Source organism: Gorilla gorilla, chromosome 16, assembly GCF_029281585.2.
Source record: "Gorilla gorilla gorilla isolate KB3781 chromosome 16, NHGRI_mGorGor1-v2.1_pri, whole genome shotgun sequence".
Classification (NCBI taxonomy): domain Eukaryota; kingdom Metazoa; phylum Chordata; class Mammalia; order Primates; family Hominidae; genus Gorilla; species Gorilla gorilla.
In genome coordinates, this window is record NC_073240.2 from 54,460,975 (window position 1) to 54,482,311 (window position 21,337).

The following is a 21,337-nucleotide window of genomic DNA, read 5'->3' on the forward strand; positions in this document are numbered from 1 at the left end:
CTTTTGCTTCTCCTCCCTTCCCATCACCTGTCGCTTCTGCTATCAGAGTGCCAGCCATGAACAGCCTCTCCACTTGTAATTTGCTGCGGCTAATCTGTCATCTGAGAAATCAGATGACCAGAGCCGTTAGAACTATGTGTAAATTTAGAGCCAAGCTCTGAAAGACAGCCAGAGACCCTCTCCTTTAGGAGATCTTGTAGCAGGCTTCCTGGCAGCCATCTCCTTTCTTTTCAAAGCTGTTCTTATCTAATTCCCTGCTTGACAGTCTCAAAAGGGTGACCTCCATCTGCAAGAGGTGTTTGCATTGCACGATAAGTGAAGAACACATCTGAATGGAAGAAGGAGACATATAATCTAGTGCCTGTGCCAACACCTACTCCGGGGACCTTCGAACTCACATAAACCTCTCTGTGTTCTATTTCCTCACTGGTAAAATGGGTATAACTATACCTGTCCTGCTTAACAGTGAGGTATAATGGATCAAACATTTTCTACTGCTTTAAGAATGAGTTATTATGAAATCAATGTCTTTAAAAAGAACAATCATCATTCTCAGGGGTCTGTAAACTATAGATGCAGGCCAAATCAGGCCTGCTGCCTGTTGTTGTAAGTAAAGTTTTATTGGAACACAGCCTCACCCTCTCCTTTATGTAGTGTCTATGGCTTCACTTATGCTACAATAGGAGAGTTCAGTAGTTGTAACAAAGATCATACGGACCACAAAGCAGAAAACATTTACTATCCAGCCCTCTACAGAAAAAAGTGTTTCTGATCCATCTTAAGGTATTTTTAAAAAGTATTATTTTTAAGCCAACAAGGTTTCATTGTCCCACACAAAAAAGTGCAATTACTTAATATGGCATATTTCCCAACATAGTTTGTACACTTAACAGAAGACCTTCAATAGAAAGTTACATTAATAACACATAAGAAATTCATTACACAAATTATCTGCTATGTAAATCCACTACTGTGAAAAGAGTAGTACTCAGAATTATTTTAAATTCAATTCTTAAAAGAATAATTAGCTCAGAGCTAAGATTTATTTCTGGTATGTAATTTAGGGAAAATAAAATCAGTAATACATTATTACGCCTATTGTGTCTCACAGTAATGAGGGCGACCAAGCCGCCCAGAGTTGTCAGTGCCAAATACACTGTGAGCGCTCAAATATTAATCAAAATGACATCTGCAATATTTTCCTTTCCTAATCAGACCTAAACATCATGGGACATCCGGCAAATCAATAAGCAAAACTAGATGCCCTCATCACTCCTAACCTGGCAGCACCACATTTTTAGCCAGAGGACGAGGGCCCTCAGTGTCACATAAACATTTCTTTACCTCAGTTGTTTGCCACTCCCAAGAGTGTGTCCACCTATGACCCCAAAATTTACCCTGTCATCCATCTCACTATACCACCTATCACAGAAAGGAACACCCTTATCAGTCCAAGATAAAATAGGCACAGTGGTACATGACTCTAGAATATGCTTACGTATTCTGCCAAAGAGACTCGTAAGTAAAGTGAGAATAGGCTCTTATAAAGCATTTGTGAAAAACGCAAGAGGCCTCACAACCTTTCCTCTATAATCAAGGAAGGGTGGCACAGGGACTTATGCTATACCCCATACTTCCCAAGCTCCCACCAAGGCAGACTTTTGGCAAGTTGACAATTAATTACTTTTGGCTTCAAGCCCCTTTTCCTGCCTTTTCTTTCTAGGCCCCTTTCCTCAAAACTCTTATCCCACTAACACCTCCTATTTTCTCTCTGTGGGCTCTGGAGTTGCTCTAGTGCTGAAAGATCTGATAAATACCTTTATGTCAATTTATTCCTCCTTCACGTAGTTAGAGGAGGCAGAGTGCTGGAGAAATGAAAATAGGAATAGGTCTGTTCACACATGGAACTAAGTGTGAACCCTATGGAGAGAATAGCAAAACTAAAAGGCCAAGGCCCAGGAAAAATTGACTGGAGTAGGAAATACACAGACCTTCACCTGAGGAGGTGAGATATGCCCTGTGAACTCTAAAACCCTAGGGAAGACTTGAAGCAGAAAGCTAAGGACCTGCTTACAGTTGGGCAGTCAGGATCTAAGAGCCATAACTGGCCAATGTTAAGGTGAATTAATTCATACTCAATCTACTGAGGTAAGAGCACTTGGATTAATTAGTTCACTCATTCATTTATCATTCGTGTGCCAGGCACATCCATGAGCAAGTATATTCCATATCTTCAAATAGCTCTTTTCAGCCTGTTTTGGCTTTAGTTGGTATTTTCCCCCTAGCTTTATGAAAATATAAATGGAAACACTTCCTGATCTCAGACCATTCAACCTTTGTAAGTAAAGAATAAAACAGAAATCAAGTACAGTAAACATGATGGAAGCATCTTAGCCAGCTGAAATCTGGCTTGGAAAAGAAAACATAATTCACTAAATTGTAACCAAAATTAAAATTGCAGAGATTAAAGGCAAAACACAACAAAGGCAATACCCGACACGAGAATAAAGGAACAACACAAACTTATTCAAAAGGAATGAATGTGATATAGAAAGTTGGGCCACCAGCCACCTTCACAGGGTGTTGTAAGGCTCAAATGAGGTGGTCAATGGGATTGTGTCTAAAGTGAAGAGGCACGTCACAAATGTGAAGGTCTGGGTAGAATCATTAATACTATCATCACCAATTATAAGCTCATCTTAAGATGAGTTGAGATTGTTTTTAAACTATTAATATAGACAACCAAAAGATGAACAATTTATATTCTATAGGTTACTTTGGCACTAAACCTATGCATACTGTTTGATACGGAAATTCTAAAACAAACTTTTTATAGAAAATAGTATAGATAACCAACTATAGGAGATTCCTCAATTAAAGCCTAGTATGTCCATAATGACAACTCTATCGATTATTGTCCATGTGACAACCCACTCCGTCCTTTCCTACCCTTCTGTGTCCTTCCTTTTTTGTGCACAGGGAGGTTGATGCCCAGAACTGAATGCCCTTCCTCTCTCACTTTCAGTGGATTAAATTAATGGAGGTGACTGCAGAAGAAGAAAGAATTTCTCCCAACCCTCCCCTCTCTATGTGAGTCCTCCATCTCTGGCAGGAGCTGCTTCTTTTCTATGACTTCATGGGGTGACCACTCCTCCTGAGCTTCAACTCTCACTGGGTTCCAACAACAATGTTTTCTCCTCTTTTTGCTCCAGCCCTAGAGGTGGCCAGAGCTTCCTGATGCTGCAAGTGCCTGGGTGCTGGAGGCCCTCACCATCCATTCCTTGTCTGGTCCCTAATCCCTGCCCACACCTCTATAAATAGTCCTTTCATTCAAGTTTCTTCATTTGACCCATCTGGGTTGACTTCAGTTTCCTGCCAGGACTGTGACTGAAATACAATATAGACTAAAATACAGTAAATATCTATTTATTGACATAGAAAAATGTCTGACAGAAAGTAGATCAAAATATTAATAGCACTTATTATCATTATTTTTTTGTTTGAGACGGAGTCTCACTCTGTCACCCAGGCTGGAATGTAGTGGCGCGATCTCGGCTCACTGCAAGCTCCGCCTCCTGGGTTCACGCCATTCTCCTGCCTCAGCCTCCCGAGTAGCTGGGACTACAGGTGCCCGCCACCATGCCCGACTAATTTTTTTATATTTTTAGTAGATAAAAGCACTTATTAAGTAGTAGGATAGGATTATTTGTTTTTCTTTATATTTATTTTTCAAACGTTCTTCAACATTTGGTTATGTATTTGAGGGAGTATAAAAAGAAACAACAAAATTAAAATACAGAATGGGAATAAATATAATCTCAAGAAGTACTAATGGTTTGGCTTTGCTTTACTTCCCACTCTGCCAAAGAAATACATAAATAAAAACTTACATAGCCTAAGGGTATCCCGATGGGAAAAGGGGACCATAAACACTCGTGAGTGCCCAGATATTTATTTATTCTTGCTGGATTCTATTAGCTATGAAAAATATGTTTAGTTACCAAGTGTTCACAATTGAAAATGCAATTGGGCACATTAATAAGCATATGTGATTTACAGGCTTATATTTTATAAGCAGAAGTCAAGACTTTGCTGCATTCGTTGATAATAACAATAGTCAACTATTACTAAGGGCTAACCACCTGCAGGTACTGTTTATAAGCATTGTAGGTATTAGCTCATTTAATCCTGATAGGAAGGCAGTATTATTACCCCATTTCATAGATGAGGAGATTGACAAGCAAAGAAGCAATGTAATATGATCCGAGGTCCTATTAACAGGCTTTGGAGGCAAGCCCAGGCTTTAGGGCCTATTTTATCTATTATAATTAACTGTTGCTCAAATCAAGAATTCTAAAACTCCCCTAATTTTGTGTATATTGTGCAAAGAACAAGCAAGACCCTCAAACTGGTTCACCACTTATTAGTTGTACAGTCTTGTACATTTATGTATCACATCTGCAAATTCCTCATCAATAAAATGGTGAATAATACTTCTCTGACCTACCTCAGAAGCTGTGAGAATCTGATGGGAAAATGAGCAGGAAAGCCCATCAAAGCTATAAAACAATTTACAAATGTAAGGCAGTATTAGGTTGCACCCTCTAAACACTAGTACACTAGTCATCATCACTTACACATGACAGTCAAATGCAAAGAAAATAGCAATTATTTTGGTGAAGTATGGCTCTAAACTATAATATTATAAACTACCCAGTCTGTTAATAACACCCAACATAAAACCACCACTGATTAATCAATAAAAATCATGCTGCAGTTTCAGTGAAATGTACTCTCAAACGAACTCCCCTGACTCACGTTCATTAATTACCTCACCTTATTTGATATGTTCCAGCATTTTCTGGAATGTATTACTCTCAATCTTCAGTTATTTAGTAATTGTTTTTTAATTTTAAAAAGTTCAAACTCTACATTCTCTATGATACGATATCAAAAGTTCAATTGAGCCACTCAGTTTTCAGTTTCCCTGACTCAACTTTTTGGAGTTTTATAATTAATTATATTCCATTATTACTGATCATCAATTAGCTCAAAATGTTGCTGAGATGGTGAGCATGCTGAAGAAAGCAGAATTTAATGATAATTTGAGACCAGTAGGACACTAAATTTCTCTCTTGTTAATAATTAAAGTAGATAACTTATGTTTTTATTTATAGCTTCCAGAAATATCCGGCTCATTCCTGTGCACTGCCCTGTCAGCTAATCATCAGTTGGTCAGGATCTGACTTAGGCCGTTGTGTTTTATTTTGCACACATGCCTTTAACTGAAGCCATTAAATGCAGCCCAAACAAAGGTTAAAGCAAGTGAGGTCATCACCGTGTCTTCTCTGAAACTTTCCATCTGGTCAAATGCTTGTACATCATAAATATATAAAGAATGAAAGGGGTAAAATTTCAATTTACCTGTTTCAATTTCCCAGATATAAACTGAGTCATCTGCACATCCAACAATTAAAAAATTCTCAACCGGGTGCCATTTTATCATCCTCACAGGAAAAAGGTGCTTCCGGGCATGCAGGAGGCAACTCTTTCCCTCAAGGTGAAGGAGAGCCACGGAATGGTCACCGCACACACAGCAAATTATCTGCTCACCCCTTAGCTGTGAAAAAACAACATGCTTATGTAAGTAAATAGTCAAATGCTTTCTTTATGAGTAAGTCAGATTTTTTCTCCCAGTAACATAAAAAAGTTTTGTTAAAGCCCCATTTACAAAAATGATATTTCTGCTTTCTACAGCACCGTTCCATGTAACCCTCTACAGAGGAGCTTTAAACACAGAGTGGAGTCTAAGCTCAACAACTTCTCAGGAAGGTCAAAAGATGAATCCAGGACAGATCTACTTATAAGATAAATGAAGGACTTGACCATCACTCAGCAAATTCAGGCAGCGAGGCAGACATCGGAAATAATGCAGAATAAAATAAACCCCAGAACTAATTTGTTGCCACAAAAAGAAGCTATTTGTAGACACAAGCTTAGGCCCAAGGGTATCATGAGCTGATATTTTCCACTTAAAGCCTCAAAATGTGATTTGGTGCTGTTCCCAGAACTATACAGGTTCTAATCCAAACAGGAAACTCAGTGTAGACACAGTCTAAAAGAGGTAAGCATTAGATAGCTCCAACTGAATGTACAGCCTCAAAGACATAAGGACCAAAAATAGGCTCCCAGGACAACAATCCTTAAGATACTTTTTTAAAAGTCAGCATGTGGTTACCTTGAATAGGTTACGAATTACTATCCAAGGTGGATTCTAATGATCTAGCCAGAAATTTGGCTGTTTTGTTTAAAGCATCAGTTTGGAGACCTTGAGACACCCATTACTCATCATTAACCTCTCTGGAGGCGGGGATGCGGGGAGGATTGGGGTACATGTATTCTTTCCTAATTCTTTATTAAGTGCACTCCAGAAATTGTAAGGAAAAAAAAAATCACAAAATGGCAGGTGTGATAGATCTGGAGCCTAGACTTGCAAAATGGATCATATGTCATTTTTCCCTAACCATTCTATCTCCTGGAGAACCTGCCCATCCCACGGCTTCTAGAACAGGCAGCCCAACGTGCTCCAGGAAACTTACATACATACACACACACCATGTGAACACAAATCTTATGGTTAGGAATAGACTATGGAGAAATAATGTTTATAAGCCAATTAACTGACTTAAAAAATCATTTTACCTGTGTTACCATGTCCTTTTACTACAGAGGAAACTCAAAAGTTGGTTGTTCATGTTTTTTTTTTTTAAAGTCAACTTTACAAAAGCTGAATTTAAGTTGACGTTTCATGAGAAAATTCTACCTAAAGCGATTTCATTTTGCCCATAACAAGGTAGATGCTCACAAACTTATTAAAGCTCATTCTCTGTTAAATAAATGAATAAGCAAATAAAAACCCATTTAAGAAGAAAATGTGCTGGGCACAATAGCTGACGCCTGTAATCCCAGCACTTTGGGAGGCAGAGGTGGGAAGATTCCTTGCACCCAGAAGTTGGAGACCAGCCTGGGCAACAAAGCAAGATCCTGTCTCTACAAAAACAACAAAAAAAAAACAGTAGCTGGACTACATGCCTGTAGTCCCAGCTACTTGGGAGGCTGAGGCAGGAGGATCCCTGGAGCCCAGGAGGTTGAGGTTGCAGTGAGCCATGATCACACCACTGTACTCCAGCCTGGATGACAAAGTGAGACCCTTTCTCACACACACACACACACATACACACACACACACACACACACACACACACACACAGAAGACAAATGTAACTATCAATATTATTATAAAAAGAAATTCTTGACAAGGTCTTGCTCTGTTGCCCAGGCTGGAATGCAGTAGCATGATCTCAGCTCATTGCAAAATGGAAGTTATTGAAGGCAAAAGTTAATTTCTAATTTATAGATTCCTATATTGTTTGACTTGTTTTTGCCTTGAGTATCTACTTTTTTTAAAAAAAGATAATTCCATTAAAAATGAAGATATAGAATGAGAGGAAAAAAATAGATGTAAGTGCTTGAAGAGAATTAAGTGGTTGTTGTAAAGCTAAGCATTGACTAAATCTTTGCTTTAGAGCCAAATTATCTGTATAATGTAAGTTATAATAATACTACAATTCATATAGAAAGATTAGAAATAAATATATATAAATCATCCAGCTGTATTATAAGTACATATAACTCATGTTTTTCTTTTCTTTGGAAATATGGGTCATTTTTACTTGTCTTATTAAGTATTCTATAATTTATATAATTTTCAAATTTAGGTGTTATATTTTACTCTTCGTCTTACTTTAAACTTCTCTGGTGACATCAAAAGACTTGTTACTGGACCAGCTTCCAAAAAGAATTTATGCAAAATTTCTTCAGTAAAGATATCCCACAAGATCACACATGAGTCCAGGTCCCCAGACAACATCCAACTTTGGTCTAATTTCGAAGAGAGACCATGTGGGTAGAGTAATGAAGTGACACTTTGTTGGTGGCCTTTAAGAACTTTATGAGGGGGAGAATCTGAAAAACAATGAAACACCAAATAATACAGATGTTATTTTTGTTCAGAAAATCATCCCAAGATTCTCTTCTATAAAATTTTAACATAAGGAAATTACATATAATTAAAGCATGCACTTGGCTAAGAAAACTAGTGAACATCCTTAGATCATCTTGAAAAACAAGTGCCTCACCAGAAGCCAGAGTATGCTTTTGATGAAGCACTACAGTTAGTTGTTCAAAGTCTATTAATTCTAGGCCAGGCATGGTGGCTCATGCCTGTAGTATCAGCAGTTTGGGAGGCCAGGATGGGCAGATCGCTTGAGGTCAGGGGTTCAAGACCAGCCTGGCCAACATGGTGAAACCCCATCTCTACTAAAAATACAAAAATTAGCTAGGTGTGGTGGCTCGCACCTATAGTCCTAGCTACAAAGTCTATTAATTCTTAAGGACATTAGTAAGTTACCAATTCCAGCGTCACTGAATAGTAAACACTGCTCTAAAAGAGTGAATACTTCGTACATTTACCTCCACAAAAATAAATTCAGAATATTACTTATTTTCATTCTTTTTTTTTTTTTTTTTGAGACAGGGTCTCACTCTGTTGACCAGGCTAGAGTACAGTGGTACAATCATGGCACCATAAGACAAAACTTCTATTCCTCAAGTTCCCTGGGCTCGGATGATCCTTCCACCTCAGCCTCCCTAGTAGCTGGGTCCACAGGTGAGCGCCACCATGCCCAGCTAATTTTTGTATTTTTTGCAGGGACAGGGTGTCACCATGATGCTCACACTGGTCTCAAACTCCTGGGCTCAAGGGATCCACTCGCCTCAGCCTTCCAAAGTGCTGGGATTACAGGCAGTAGCCACCGTGCCCAGCCCGTCATTCTTTAAATTAGAATGACTAAGTCTAGTATACAAGAAAATAAAAGTTTCAGGAAATATTGTTGCTTTGAAAGATGTTAGAGATTACCTAATTCTACCTCTTGGCTTTACAGATAAAGCATCTGAGGCTCAGAGAGGTTCAGTGACTTGCATCCAAGTGTGAAAAAGCAAAGCAAAATGTTTAAGAGTACAGCATTGCTGTTAAATTAATCTGCCTTTTTTCCCTGGGTCTATCACTTACTAGATATGTCACCATATCTAGTTGCCTTTTCCCTCTTAACCACAGATGTTACATCTGAAAATTTAGGATAATAATATTCCTTACTTCGGACAAGACTGTTGTGTGGAATAAATAAGATAATGTCTATAATTTTGTAGCACTCTGCTTGGCACTTGGTAGGCATATGGGCATTTCAAATCACAGCTGTATGAGAGCACAGGACTACTGACACACTACAGTGCTAGGGGGTTACTCTTCCCACTAACCACACTGCTTCTTCCTTCATCATTAGCTAAACTCCCCCAAATTGGAAAGAACCATAAACCACAAACTCTCTTTATTCAAACTGAAAATAAACATCAAATTATTATTATACTTCGGAAACTTCTATTCCTTCAGGCACATCCTCACTTTGTATCTCCTAACCCACCTGGATGAATGTTCATTGAGGTGCTACAAGTCAAATATGGCTTTTTCTTGCTTTCTGGATATTAGGATAAATCAGCCTAGATAAAAACTGCTAGGTCTTCGCTTTTTCACTAACTTTTAATGGCAGCCATTTAGCTGTATACCAGTACATTACCTCTCTTTGGTTCATTGCCATTTACTCCTCCACTTCAGTCAATCACTGAAGCACAAGTCAGTAACATTTAGTAAGTGGCCAAAGATATATACTCACATATCTGTACAGATATGCTCACATATATGTACAATAATAATCAATTCTGCATTGTCCATAGTAGCTAAAAACTAGAAAACCTACATGCCAATTAATAGGCAATTAAAGTTCAATTATTACTAATTATTTAAAGTCAGCTCATAAAGAATGAACTCCAAAATATTTTATTTAGATTTGTTTGAGGACATTTGAGTAAAGCATGTAGAATACATTTTTATTTGTGCAATATAATTAAAAGACTGTATGTTGTTATGCTGATATGTGCTTGTACACACATAGAAAATTTCAAGAAGAGTATAAATAAACTGTTATTAGCAGTTGCCTTTGGAGAAAGAACTGGAAGATCAAGTAAGGAGAAAAACTCATTTCTTATTGTATAGCCTTCTGCTTGAGTTTTTTTTTGTCTTTGTTTTGTTTTTTTTTGAGATGGAGTGGAGTCTTGCCCTGTCGCCCGGGCTGGAGGGCAGTGGCATGATCTCAGCTCACTGCAAGCTCTGCTCCCAGGTTCACGCCATTCTCCTGCCTCAGCCTCCCAAGTAGCTGGGACTACAGGTGCCCGCCACCATGCCCAGCTTTTTTTTTTTTTTTTTTTGTATTTTTAGTAGAAATGGGGTTTCACCGTGTTAGCCAGGATGGTCTCGATCTCCTGACCTCGTGATCCACCCGCCTTGGCCTCCCAAAGTGCTAGGATTACAGGGAGTTTAAAAAAAAAAAAAAAACCTATATGTATGTTTTACTTTAACATTAAAACATGTACATATTTATCAGCAAATGCCAGCGAATTATTTAGGCCTCTAAATCTTGTTTAGTGCAGTCTGTTGAAATTGCAGCTTTAGATAAATCAAATAAATAGGGTCAAATAAAATTCAAGGACCTTTTACTAAAGAACCACCTTCTAGAAGTCTTGCTTTGGCAGCATTCAAAGCCTGGGTAATGATAATTGTCCCATCTTCACAGCCACATATTAGTTTATCAAGACTTGGAATATACTCTGATGAAGTGACTACAGCAGTTCCTGCCCCATCTTTAAGCCCAGAGAAATAGTCAATAATACTTTGTGACACAGTATCATGCTTATCAAAATTATCTTGAAGAGTCCAGGTGGCAGTTACTGGTATCTCTAAAAAGAAAACAGACATAAAAAGAAAATTTGGTTTATCAGTACATCATAGACATGGAAAATATCAAGGCACCCTCCCTTCAAAAATATGAATACAGTGTTACAGCCTATCCCAGATTCATATTGCCAGCATTCATCTCTTGGGAAGTTCAATTGATGTTAACATGAATTATATTGGTTATATTAGTATATAAGATCCATAACCTTTGTGTGTGTGTGTTTTTAATTTAAAATATTTTTTTTTTTTTTGAGACCAAGTCTCACTGTGTCACCCAGGCTGGAGTGCAGTGGCGTGATCTCGGTTCACTGCAACCTCCACCTCCTGAGTTTAAGCAATTCACCTGCCTCAACCTCCTGAGTAGCTGGGATTACAGGCGCATGCTGCCATGCCTGGCTAATTTTTTGTATTTCAGTAGAGACGGGGTTTCACCGTGTTGTCCAGGCTGGTCTCGAAGGCCTTCGCTCAGGCAATCCACCCACCTCAGCTTCCCAAAGTGCTAGGATTACAGGCATGAGCCACTGTGCCCCGCCTAAGCTTTGTGTTTATACCTGCTTTCATGTTGTCATTTAATACGTAGTAGTACACAATAAATTTTTCTTGTTTGTGGTCCCATGTTGCTCAACTTAGAAGAACAATGAATTAATTACAAATTCATTCTCAGAAGACATGTTACTAGAAAAGGAAACTGACTTACCTCTAGGAGAACCATCAAACTTGGATACAGGAACATCAGGGATGTGCCACAAAGTAATTCTTCCTGAGACTTCTCCAGAGAAAAGTACCTTGTAAAAAGGCTCTTTCCTTTCATTCATGTAGCCCATAACAAAGGGACGGCTCTGTTCCTAAACAAAAAGTGAGCTTTTATGTAGGAAATATTCTAACTATAGAGAGATGGCCACTGTTTTTAAATGGAGAAACAAGACTTAATAACTGAAGTAAATCTTTTCAATTTATTTCCCACTCTTTTGACATTTTCAAGTAAATTAAATGAAATAATCTGTGATCTAGGACTAAAGAGGCTTTATAAAACAAGAAGCAAAGTCATAGACCTCAGAAAGTCAATAAAAGTATCTAACATTTACTGACCATGTTATATGTGCGTGTGTGTGTGTGTGTGTGTGTGTGTGTGTGTGTGTATGGCTATGTGTACACATTACTGCAAGGGGCTTTCTACATATTCAGTTAAATAATCCTCACAATAACCCTATAAAATTGGTACTATCATTGTTTTCATTTTACACACAAAACTTGGAATGAAGAGATTGATTTGTCTAAGGCGATTAGAGGAAGCAATGGGCTTTGAGTCCAGTCATTCTGATTCAGCAACCCATGTCTTGATGCTAAAGATGTCCACTGAGAAGGCTTAATTTCTTTACAGTTCCTTTATAGTTCTAACTGTCAGTTAAAACAGCAACAACTAATATTTGTATAGTAATTTTGTTATTAATATGTTTTCTACTTTTTGTTGACTATTTTCAGATTGAACATACTTGATTTCTGATTTCTCAAGTGGCCACAAAGGAAAATGATTCCATAATTTATAATGGTGTGTATATACATATATAATGTTATACATTATATAAATTATGTATATATTGTACATTGTATCTAAATTATATATAACTTATGATCTTGCTGAAGCAGAATATGAATATTGGGCACCAGCGCGCTTAAAACTATGCCTTCACTCGTGAATGCATTTAGAGCATCCCTGGTCCTTCTCAGGGCAGTATAGCTGTTCTTCGGGCAGGTTTGTATATAGAGATTATGCATAAGGGATCAAAATCATTTAAGCGATGACAAAAACAAAACCCAAACTCTCTTTGGCGCAGAAATAAAAGTCATCCTAAAAAGAAAGCCAATTGCTGGTGCTAGAATTAAAGAAGTTCAGGAAAGTGATGCTTCCTAGTCAGAAAATACATGCTTTAAGGTCTGGATTTAGACACATTAGTGAAAAATTCTATTCATTAGTGATTATTAAAGGCCAAGATATTGCTACATTTAATCTTCACAACAAAGCTATGTAGTAAGTAAACATTGCTATTATCCTGATATGAAAATAGGGAAACTATCACAGAAAATAAGAAACCAATCCAAGGTCATCCAACCAAGACTTGTAATTAATTCCCTATAGTCCCAAGAAATAAGAGCATCACAGAAAATGGTTCCAATAAAGTCAGTTTCTAAATAAATTTTTTTTTTTGAGATGGAGTCTCGCTCTGTTGCCCAGGCTGGAGTGCAGTGGCATGATCTCGGCTCACTGCAAGCTCTGCCTCCAGGGTTCACACCATTCTCCTGCCTCAGCCTCCCGAGTAGCTGGGACTACAGGCACCCACCACCACGCCCGGCTAATTTTTTGTATTTTTAGTAGAGATGGGGTTTCACCGCGTTAGCCAGGATGGTCTCAATCTCCTGACCTCCTGATCCACCCACCTCGGCCTCCCAAAGTGCTGGGATTACAGGCATGAGCCACTGCGCCCAGCCAATAAATTTTTTTAAGACTCAGAGGGCACTTTGGTGTCTTACTTACAGCCATGATTTTTATAGCTATTTGAAATGGTGTTGATAACATTTGGTTAAATTGGCTACTCAAACTCTCCCACCCTTGTATGCACTTAGAACTGATTGTTCCAACTCCCTGGTTATTCTGATTTGAAAAGGAAGCTCCAAGAGGCTGCTGGGTTACTCGAGTTGGTGGCAGCACAACTCCTCCCAGCTGGTGCTTTGCCTCTGGCAGCTGAAGTTCTCTGTTGCTCTCATCCCCTCTGCCTTCACCTTCCACATTGCTGCTTCTCACTTGCTCACACTCACCGCTTGGTCCCTCGCTCCTCCTCCTCCCAAACAGTTCCCTCTAGTTCTGCTATTCACCTGAAAACTTATTCATAGTCCCTTACCACGTGAATTCCGATTTTTCATCACTGTGTCCATCATGAGAGTCTCCACCACCCAGGAGGTAATAAAACATAGCCATTAGCACTGAAATCTCTGGGGCTAACTGCCTGGATTTAAATCCTGGCTTTACCACATCCTAGCTCTATTGAAAGAGCAAGTTGGTTACTGTAGGCAATTTAGTGCACCTCACTGTCTCGTTTTCCCTAACTGTGAAATAAGACTAATAAAAGCACCCGCTATATGGGATTGGTGTGAGGATTAATGAGTAGATAAAGATAAGGTGCACAGGATGGTCCCTGACATTTAGTCCCTATTCAATTAATTTTAACAATTCTGGTAATTCTTTTTCTCAGAACAATTAAGAAACTCACTCCAAAACCCATTACTGGATTTGGGCTAAACCACTTGAGTTCAAATCCTGGGAATTCACCTCTCTGAACATCAGTTTCAACATGGGATCTTGGTGGCAACTAAAGTAAATGAGGTTGTTTGTATGTTTGGCAATAATAAGGACTCAAATGAAGTTTTTGTCATCATCATCACCATCATCATCATCACCATTACTTTTAGTTCATGCACACACATTTTTTATTTGCAATCCTTAGGCTGTTTCTATCCCAGCTATTCCCACTTCAGCACAGCCGTCTTACTCTGTGGCTGAGACCCTGGGAAAACCAGTTCCTTATCTCAACAGCCAGGACCCCTGCACCACAGGCCTCAGCAATTACCAGCTGTGATTTGAAGCTAGGGAGATCCTCACGCAGCTGCTGGAAGGAAAGACGAATCCTCATTCTTACCACTGTAACTCCATCAGCAGATATGTACATGGGCATTACAAACAATAACTGAGAACCTGTTACTGTCAAACCTGAAGATTTAATTCAATGGTATTACTCCAGAAAATGAGTTCAGACAATAGTACCTGCTTACAGAGCAGTCTTTTCTAAGCTCACTGAATGTATCAAATTCATCTCTTCATCCTACCACAATGCCTTCATTACTGCAAGAGAGACTAAGGACTCTTACATTTAGTGAACACTAGTGATGTTTGAATAAGGGGAAGAAAGTCTGACTTTATGTCCTGGATAAAATGCAAGTAAGGACAGGCAGACCAGCTTTTTCCAGTTTCCAATTATTCTATTCATATTTCACTGGCTTCTAGGCATTTCTCGCTTTTAAGATACAGAAACATCTATGGTTGTTTAAACAAGAATTACTGGTAAAAGACCTATAAGCTTATGTCTTCACATTTTGAGAAACAAAGCAAGGTAACTTCCCATGAGATTAGTTATTTTTTAATTGTTGTACTCTTTCCTCATGGTTATACATAACATTGAAATTTTCAGGAACAAGAAGCCCCTAAAGGGCACAACTGATCATTGGCTTTCAGGGCAAACTGTGCTTTGTAAAAATGCATTCAAAGCTAAGGAGGAAAGGGCAGATCCTTTAAAAAATAACTAAATATGCTTTTCTGAGTAAGCCCCAATACTGTTTTTGTGATCAACAGCAAAACAGGAACCTATTACTGCCCACAAATAATTTTAGAAATAGTCTTTGATGCATGCCGTAATTATAAAGTTTGCTTGTGTCCCAGTGGCACTTGGGGTTCTAATTTTTGGCTGACAGTTTCTTAATCAAGTTTTCACAACAAAACCTCACAGATATATTAAAGGGACAAACACTGAACTATAGGATTTCCAACAGCTATGCTGCCTAATTAAGCAAACCATCATTCTGTTAAAAGTAGCATGCTTCCTTGGTTGACACATCAATAATTCAAAACTCTTCCACTCTCCATGAAATAACGTTTATGGATAATTAACTGATGACAAAGTCCAAAGGCTCAGGGAAAAGAAACACTTTGGATAACACTACTGAAAGAAAACAACTGCTTAAATTTTCAGGCCTCCTAGAGTGTCAGAGGTATGATTCAGTCTAGTAATAAGCTCACAATTATATTCTCAACTCTCTGCCAAAAGCATAATTATATTTGTTTTAACAAGAAAATTTATTCATAAGAATAGCTAAATACATCTGAAAATGATATCAATATACGATTAAAGAAACAGAACATAAAACATTTCATAAAGTTTAAAAATTGGAGTAGATACATAAAAATGTTAACAATGTTTTGTCACACCATTTATCACAAGGGTTAGTGAAAAAATGTGTGGTGTGTGTGTATGTGCTTGTACATATACACACACACACACAAATGCAGAGAGAGAGACAGAGAGAGAATGAGAAAGAAAACAAATATAGCAAAATGTTAGCAACTGGTGAATCTAAGTAAAACGTATATGAATAATTACTGCACTACTCTTGAAACTTTTCCAGTTATTTGAAAATTTTCCAATCAAAATAGGTAAACACATACAACAAAGTAAAAAAAAATCTCAGTGAATATTTACTGCGGTGAAATTAGGAATTTTAATTTCTCTTTTCTTTTCAACATTTATAATTTTCCTATAATAAATACATATTGTTTCATTATAAACTTAAAATACAGACTTAAACATAGCAGATTTTTAAAGACAAAGTTTCTCTTTGGTAGCCATTGACAATTAAACTTGATTTTCTCATTAACAACTTGATGGGATGCTTCAATTCAATTTTTTCAAGCCTGATTCTGTGACAGACAAAGCAACACTTATCCAAGAAACTGAGTGAAACAGCTTTGAGGCAGTCACTCTTTTCTTGCATTACCTTATTTTCCTGCACAGAAGTAGAGCACAGTAAATGAGGATAAATGGTCTCTTTAAGCACTCTTCCATCAGCAGGGTATATGCTTTTTGAAAGCCCACTGCGTGGCAAAAATAAAAAGCAAAGTTTAGAACTTTGAGGTTCTTTATTCGTTTTTTCTCCCCCTCCCACTTTCAAAAGCCGGATGGTACCGTTCAAGTTTCTAAACTCTAGTTAGAAATTGTTGGGTTAATAATTACAAGTGACTTTTTGAAAACCCAGCACCAGCTGTACAAGTTATACATGGTTAATCTCATTCCTCCATCCCCTGCTGTTTTGTACAAAGGCTGAAGCCTACCAAGCCCAGAGTAAATCTTCTAGTGCCAAAGTTGTTTTGTTCTGGTTTTTGATCATGGGCAGCATGCAGGGATTTTTCCATAATAAACCTCCCAAAGTTCATTTTCTACCTGAATGTTTTGTATGCCGCTCCCATCTGAGCCCACCTGTTCAGCAGCTGATAGATGTAACTGTGACCATCTTCTGTCCAGATGAGGATTCTGTAAGCAGCAATCACTTCTCCACCAGCAAAGAACTGCCCATTTCTACTAACTTCAGTCAGCAGAAGGGAAAAATCACAATAATCATAAACCTAAAATATGAAGTTGATGCACATTATCAAAGGCTTAAATCTAGTCTGCCAATAAGATGAATATAAATTATGATAGTAATAATATAACAACATAGTAAGCGTTAATAACAGACCATACTGTACTCTCATATTAAGATGATATTTTACCATGACTTATTGACTTATATTTATCTTAGGGTAGGTTTCAGGGGATACAGTTCATCTGGTTATATCATTCCAGAGTGTGTACACTAAACATAGGAACCCCAAATCCCAAAATTTCTAAGTAATTTTATTCTTTCCATAATGAGTACTCCAAGTTTTACATTTGAAAATGTATTATGCACATAAAAAATATATATCACGTAAATCTTTTGCTAGACCATATACTTTTAAATCTTTGTTCAAAAATACATTATCACCACACAAGTAAGACTGTATAGTTTTGTTAACTGAGACAGTTATAAAAAACTTTAAAGAAAAATAAATGTTATGAAATGATGGCAACTTAGCTTTTCTTTCTTCTTGGAAATGTCAGTGAACATATTCACAAGAAAATAACGTTTGTCCCTCTTAAAACAAATGTAGTGACAAAGTAGAAAAAGTAAAACATCTAAAAATATAATCAAACTATGTAGGTGAAAAGTATATTTTTAGTTCTGAAATGTAGACACCAAATTTTGAAAATAATTTAGAGCTAAATATTCATTGTTATTATGGCTTGTTACTAAAGTTAGGATATACTACTACATATATAATATCTTGGGATACAAAACTGTTGCATATACCATGATATTAAATATGTAGTAGTATATCCTAATTTTATTAATTAGAGAGTTAAAAACTGATATGTCAGGCCGTGTCCAGTGGCTCACGCCTGTAATCCCAGCACTTTGGGAGTCTGAGGCGGGCAGATCACGAGGTCAGGAGTTTGAGATCGGCCTGACCAACATGGTGAAACCCGGTCTCTCCTAAAAATACAAAAATTAGCCGGGCATGGTGGCATGCACCTATAATCCCAGCTACTCAGGAGGCTGAGGCAGGAGAACTGCTTGAACCTGGGAGGTGGAGGTTGCAGTGAGCTGAGATTGTGCCGCTGCACTCCAGCCTGGGCAACAGAGTGAGACTCTGTCAACACCCACCCCCCCGCAAAAAAAAAAACTGTTACGTCAGTCATAAAAGACACATCATTCCATGTTCTGGTAATACTATTACAGAGAATTTGTATCATATTTAAATCATATTCTTATTTTTGTACAAAACAAAAAAAATTACACTTGTACATCACTGGTATTTATTATGTTACTTTATAATACCTTCCAACATTTAGAAAATACCACCAATAGAAGTCTCTCAGTATATGTGCAAAATCGAATTGTCTGGCAGTTCAAGGACTCAAGAAACTTGGATTCTTTTTCATAGACATCTTGCTTTTCCTTCAAAAGGAAAGAAAATCTTTTAGTGCTAGTTCCAGGTAATTCATACACAGCCATGAGAAGACCTGCTTCCCGTACATCTCAAGTAGATCACACCACTATAAAATGAAAAGTATCTGAGTTACCTTTTGAGTGTTTTGAACTAAGCAGTTACTTGGCAATAGAAGCTGTGTACCTGGGTGACGAAATAATCTGTACACCCAACCCCCACAACACTTAATTTACCTGTATAACAAACCTACGTATGTACTCCTGAAAATCTTAAAAAAAAAATTAAAAAATACAGGATGTATTTCTTGAAAAAAAAAAAAGCTGTGATCAGGAAATCCACTTAGATTCAAGGGCTCATTACATGCAACCATTCAACAAACATTCTTTGGGGAACTACGGCTGGATGCTGAGAATGTCAAGATGAGAATAAGCTACAGACTGTTAGATAGGGCAGAAAGGTCAAACAAAAGAATCTAAAATGATGACTAAAAAAACCTACAGTATTTTATTTTATTTTATTTTACTTTATTTTTTCCTTGAGACACAGTCTTGCTGTGTCGCCAAGGATGGAGTGCAGTGGCAGGATCTCGGCTCACTGCAACCCCCGCCTCCTGGGTTCAAATGATTCTCCTGCCTCAGCCTCCTGAGTAGCTAGGATTACAGGTGCACTCCACCACTCCCTGCTATATTTTTTTTTTTTTTGTATTTTTAGTAGAGATGAGGTTTCACCATGTTGGACAGGCTAGTCTTGAACTCCTGACCTCTGGTGATCCACCCGCCTTAGCCTCCCAAAGTGCTGGGATTACAGGCGTGAGCCACTGTGCATGGCCTAGTATTTTGATTGCTTAAACAAACAAAAAAAATGAACAAAGTGCCAACACACAGCACATAGAATAGTACGTTCTCAATAAGTTTGTGAAAATGCTGGATGTGTATTTCTTAAGCTCAGCATACCATCACAATTCCTAGGCTTCCTCAACCAATAAATTCCTAAAAAGACCACAGAACTCCTTGAGGAAGCCTAAATAATTTTGTCATCAACACACATAGTATGGCTGTTCTTTTGTCCATCATCTCAACTTGTAGCCCGATGCCAGTGAATAGGTGAATATACTGGACTCCCCAGGGACATGCCCCTCAAGTTTTTAGGGTCATTTGCTTGCCACTGTTCACATATACTCAGAAAAAAGGGGGATTTCCTCTGTAACGAACAGAGAGATGTTCTATTTTTTAAAAGATTAAAAATGTAATCTTTCTCTCTGTGTGTGTGTGTGTAAATGAAAACATTTGTATATACATGGAGAAAAGGTCTGAAGGATACAAGCCAAGTGTACCAAGGCTCACCCCTGGGAAGATGGATGGGTGAAATATATGGAAGTAGAATTTATACACTTCTATGTTATTTGAACTTTTGACAATAAACATGTAATAGCCTTAAAATTTATAAATTTTAATGAATATGCTTGAAATTGTAAGGAAAAAAGAGTAGGGTTCCCAAGCCAACCTGAATGCTGTTGATAGATGAGGAAAGATCCCATACTTTGAGCTCACCAGCTACTGATACCACCAAGAGAGAATCTTCTGTGAAAATAATAAAAGTCACATATAAGCTTACCATGGATATAACTGAGGAGGTAAAAATCATTTCACAGTCACTTAAGAATTATGCAGGGCTGTGTAGATGGAAAATTTTCAGCTTTGGAGTTACTTCTTAACTAGAAAAAATAAACATTTTACATCGTGCTCCAAATCTGTTTTAAAATTTCAAAGTGATTCCTAGGTATAAGAAGAGCACCACTAGAAGGAGAACCACATTGCAAATCATAAAATGAAGCCTTCCTATTTCAGAAGTAAGTGAGGTGCCAACTTCCACTTACCTTTGCAGTCACTCATTACAGAAACTGAATTATCAATACTACATCTAGAAGATACAGCAGGGCAAAATTCCAGGAGTCCTGCTAATCCACAACAAAACCTGCTTGTCACTCTTAAAATGTAACAAGCAGAACTTGGTTATAAAAACACAGATTCTCCTCTTTCTCCCTCATCTTAACCTTTTGCTGACTTTCCAATGTTTTGAACCACTGGCATGGGTGTTCTTAGTTTTTCTTGATCAGGTGTATTACAGACATATCCTCATTAATAGGTAAACATAAAGAAGCATTCTTTCTGAATTTCTGCACAATAATTTGACAAATAATTCAAAAGTAGATATTTTTATATGCAATCTCTCTACTGTCAGATAATATCCAACTATTACCTTGAATTCTCATGGAGTGAACAATGCACATGCAGTTGATCCAGTCAGGAAACTGAGATGATCTAAAACTGTGAACAACAGCCAAAGTTTTGGCGTCAATTATAAGGACATCTTGATATTCTCCACAACAAAGAAGCCAGCCTTCTCCTGTCATCCGGAATGAGCAGTGGTAATACTACGTATATGGAAAGCAAAGCAAACATTTAATTATCACTAGAAATTAACATAATTTGGCTACATTGAAGATTTCTCTAGACTTTAGTTTTAGCATATGATCAATTAAGGTATTGAACTGAATAGCAACTAAAATTTCTCTTAGTTCAGTTATTCCAAACTCCTATTGGCACTTTAGTCTCATTTGCATCTCATGATTTTTCTAGGGAAAGAGACTCCCTTGGAAGAAGTAATTTTATTCTAAATCATGGAAAGCTCACAATTATATTATTTCTGGAGTGCAACTTGGAACTAAACAACAACAACACGGCCAGGCACAGTGGTTCATGCCTATAATCCCAGTGCTTTGGGAGGAGGCTATGGTG

At 37.7% G+C, this 21,337-nt stretch overlaps 1 protein-coding gene across 2 annotated transcripts in view; it reads right to left on the reverse strand.

Moving 5' to 3' along the window:
• WDR72 (WD repeat domain 72) overlaps positions 1-21,337 on the reverse strand; it is a 244,812-nt gene that overhangs the window by 179,494 nt on the left and 43,981 nt on the right. The window contains exons 5-13 of one of the 2 annotated variants that reach the window (XM_055363066.2): positions 20,799-20,973; positions 20,043-20,119; positions 18,428-18,547; positions 16,987-17,132; positions 16,508-16,604; positions 11,604-11,751; positions 10,663-10,908; positions 7,805-8,025; positions 5,425-5,620 (exon numbers count right to left, since the gene is read on the reverse strand). In XM_055363066.2, the coding sequence (XP_055219041.2) occupies positions 5,425-5,620; positions 7,805-8,025; positions 10,663-10,908; positions 11,604-11,751; positions 16,508-16,604; positions 16,987-17,132; positions 18,428-18,547; positions 20,043-20,119; positions 20,799-20,973 (1,426 nt within the window). The remainder of the gene's footprint in view (positions 1-5,424; positions 5,621-7,804; positions 8,026-10,662; positions 10,909-11,603; positions 11,752-16,507; positions 16,605-16,986; positions 17,133-18,427; positions 18,548-20,042; positions 20,120-20,798; positions 20,974-21,337) is intronic. The other variant, XM_055363068.2, reaches the window with a different exon arrangement.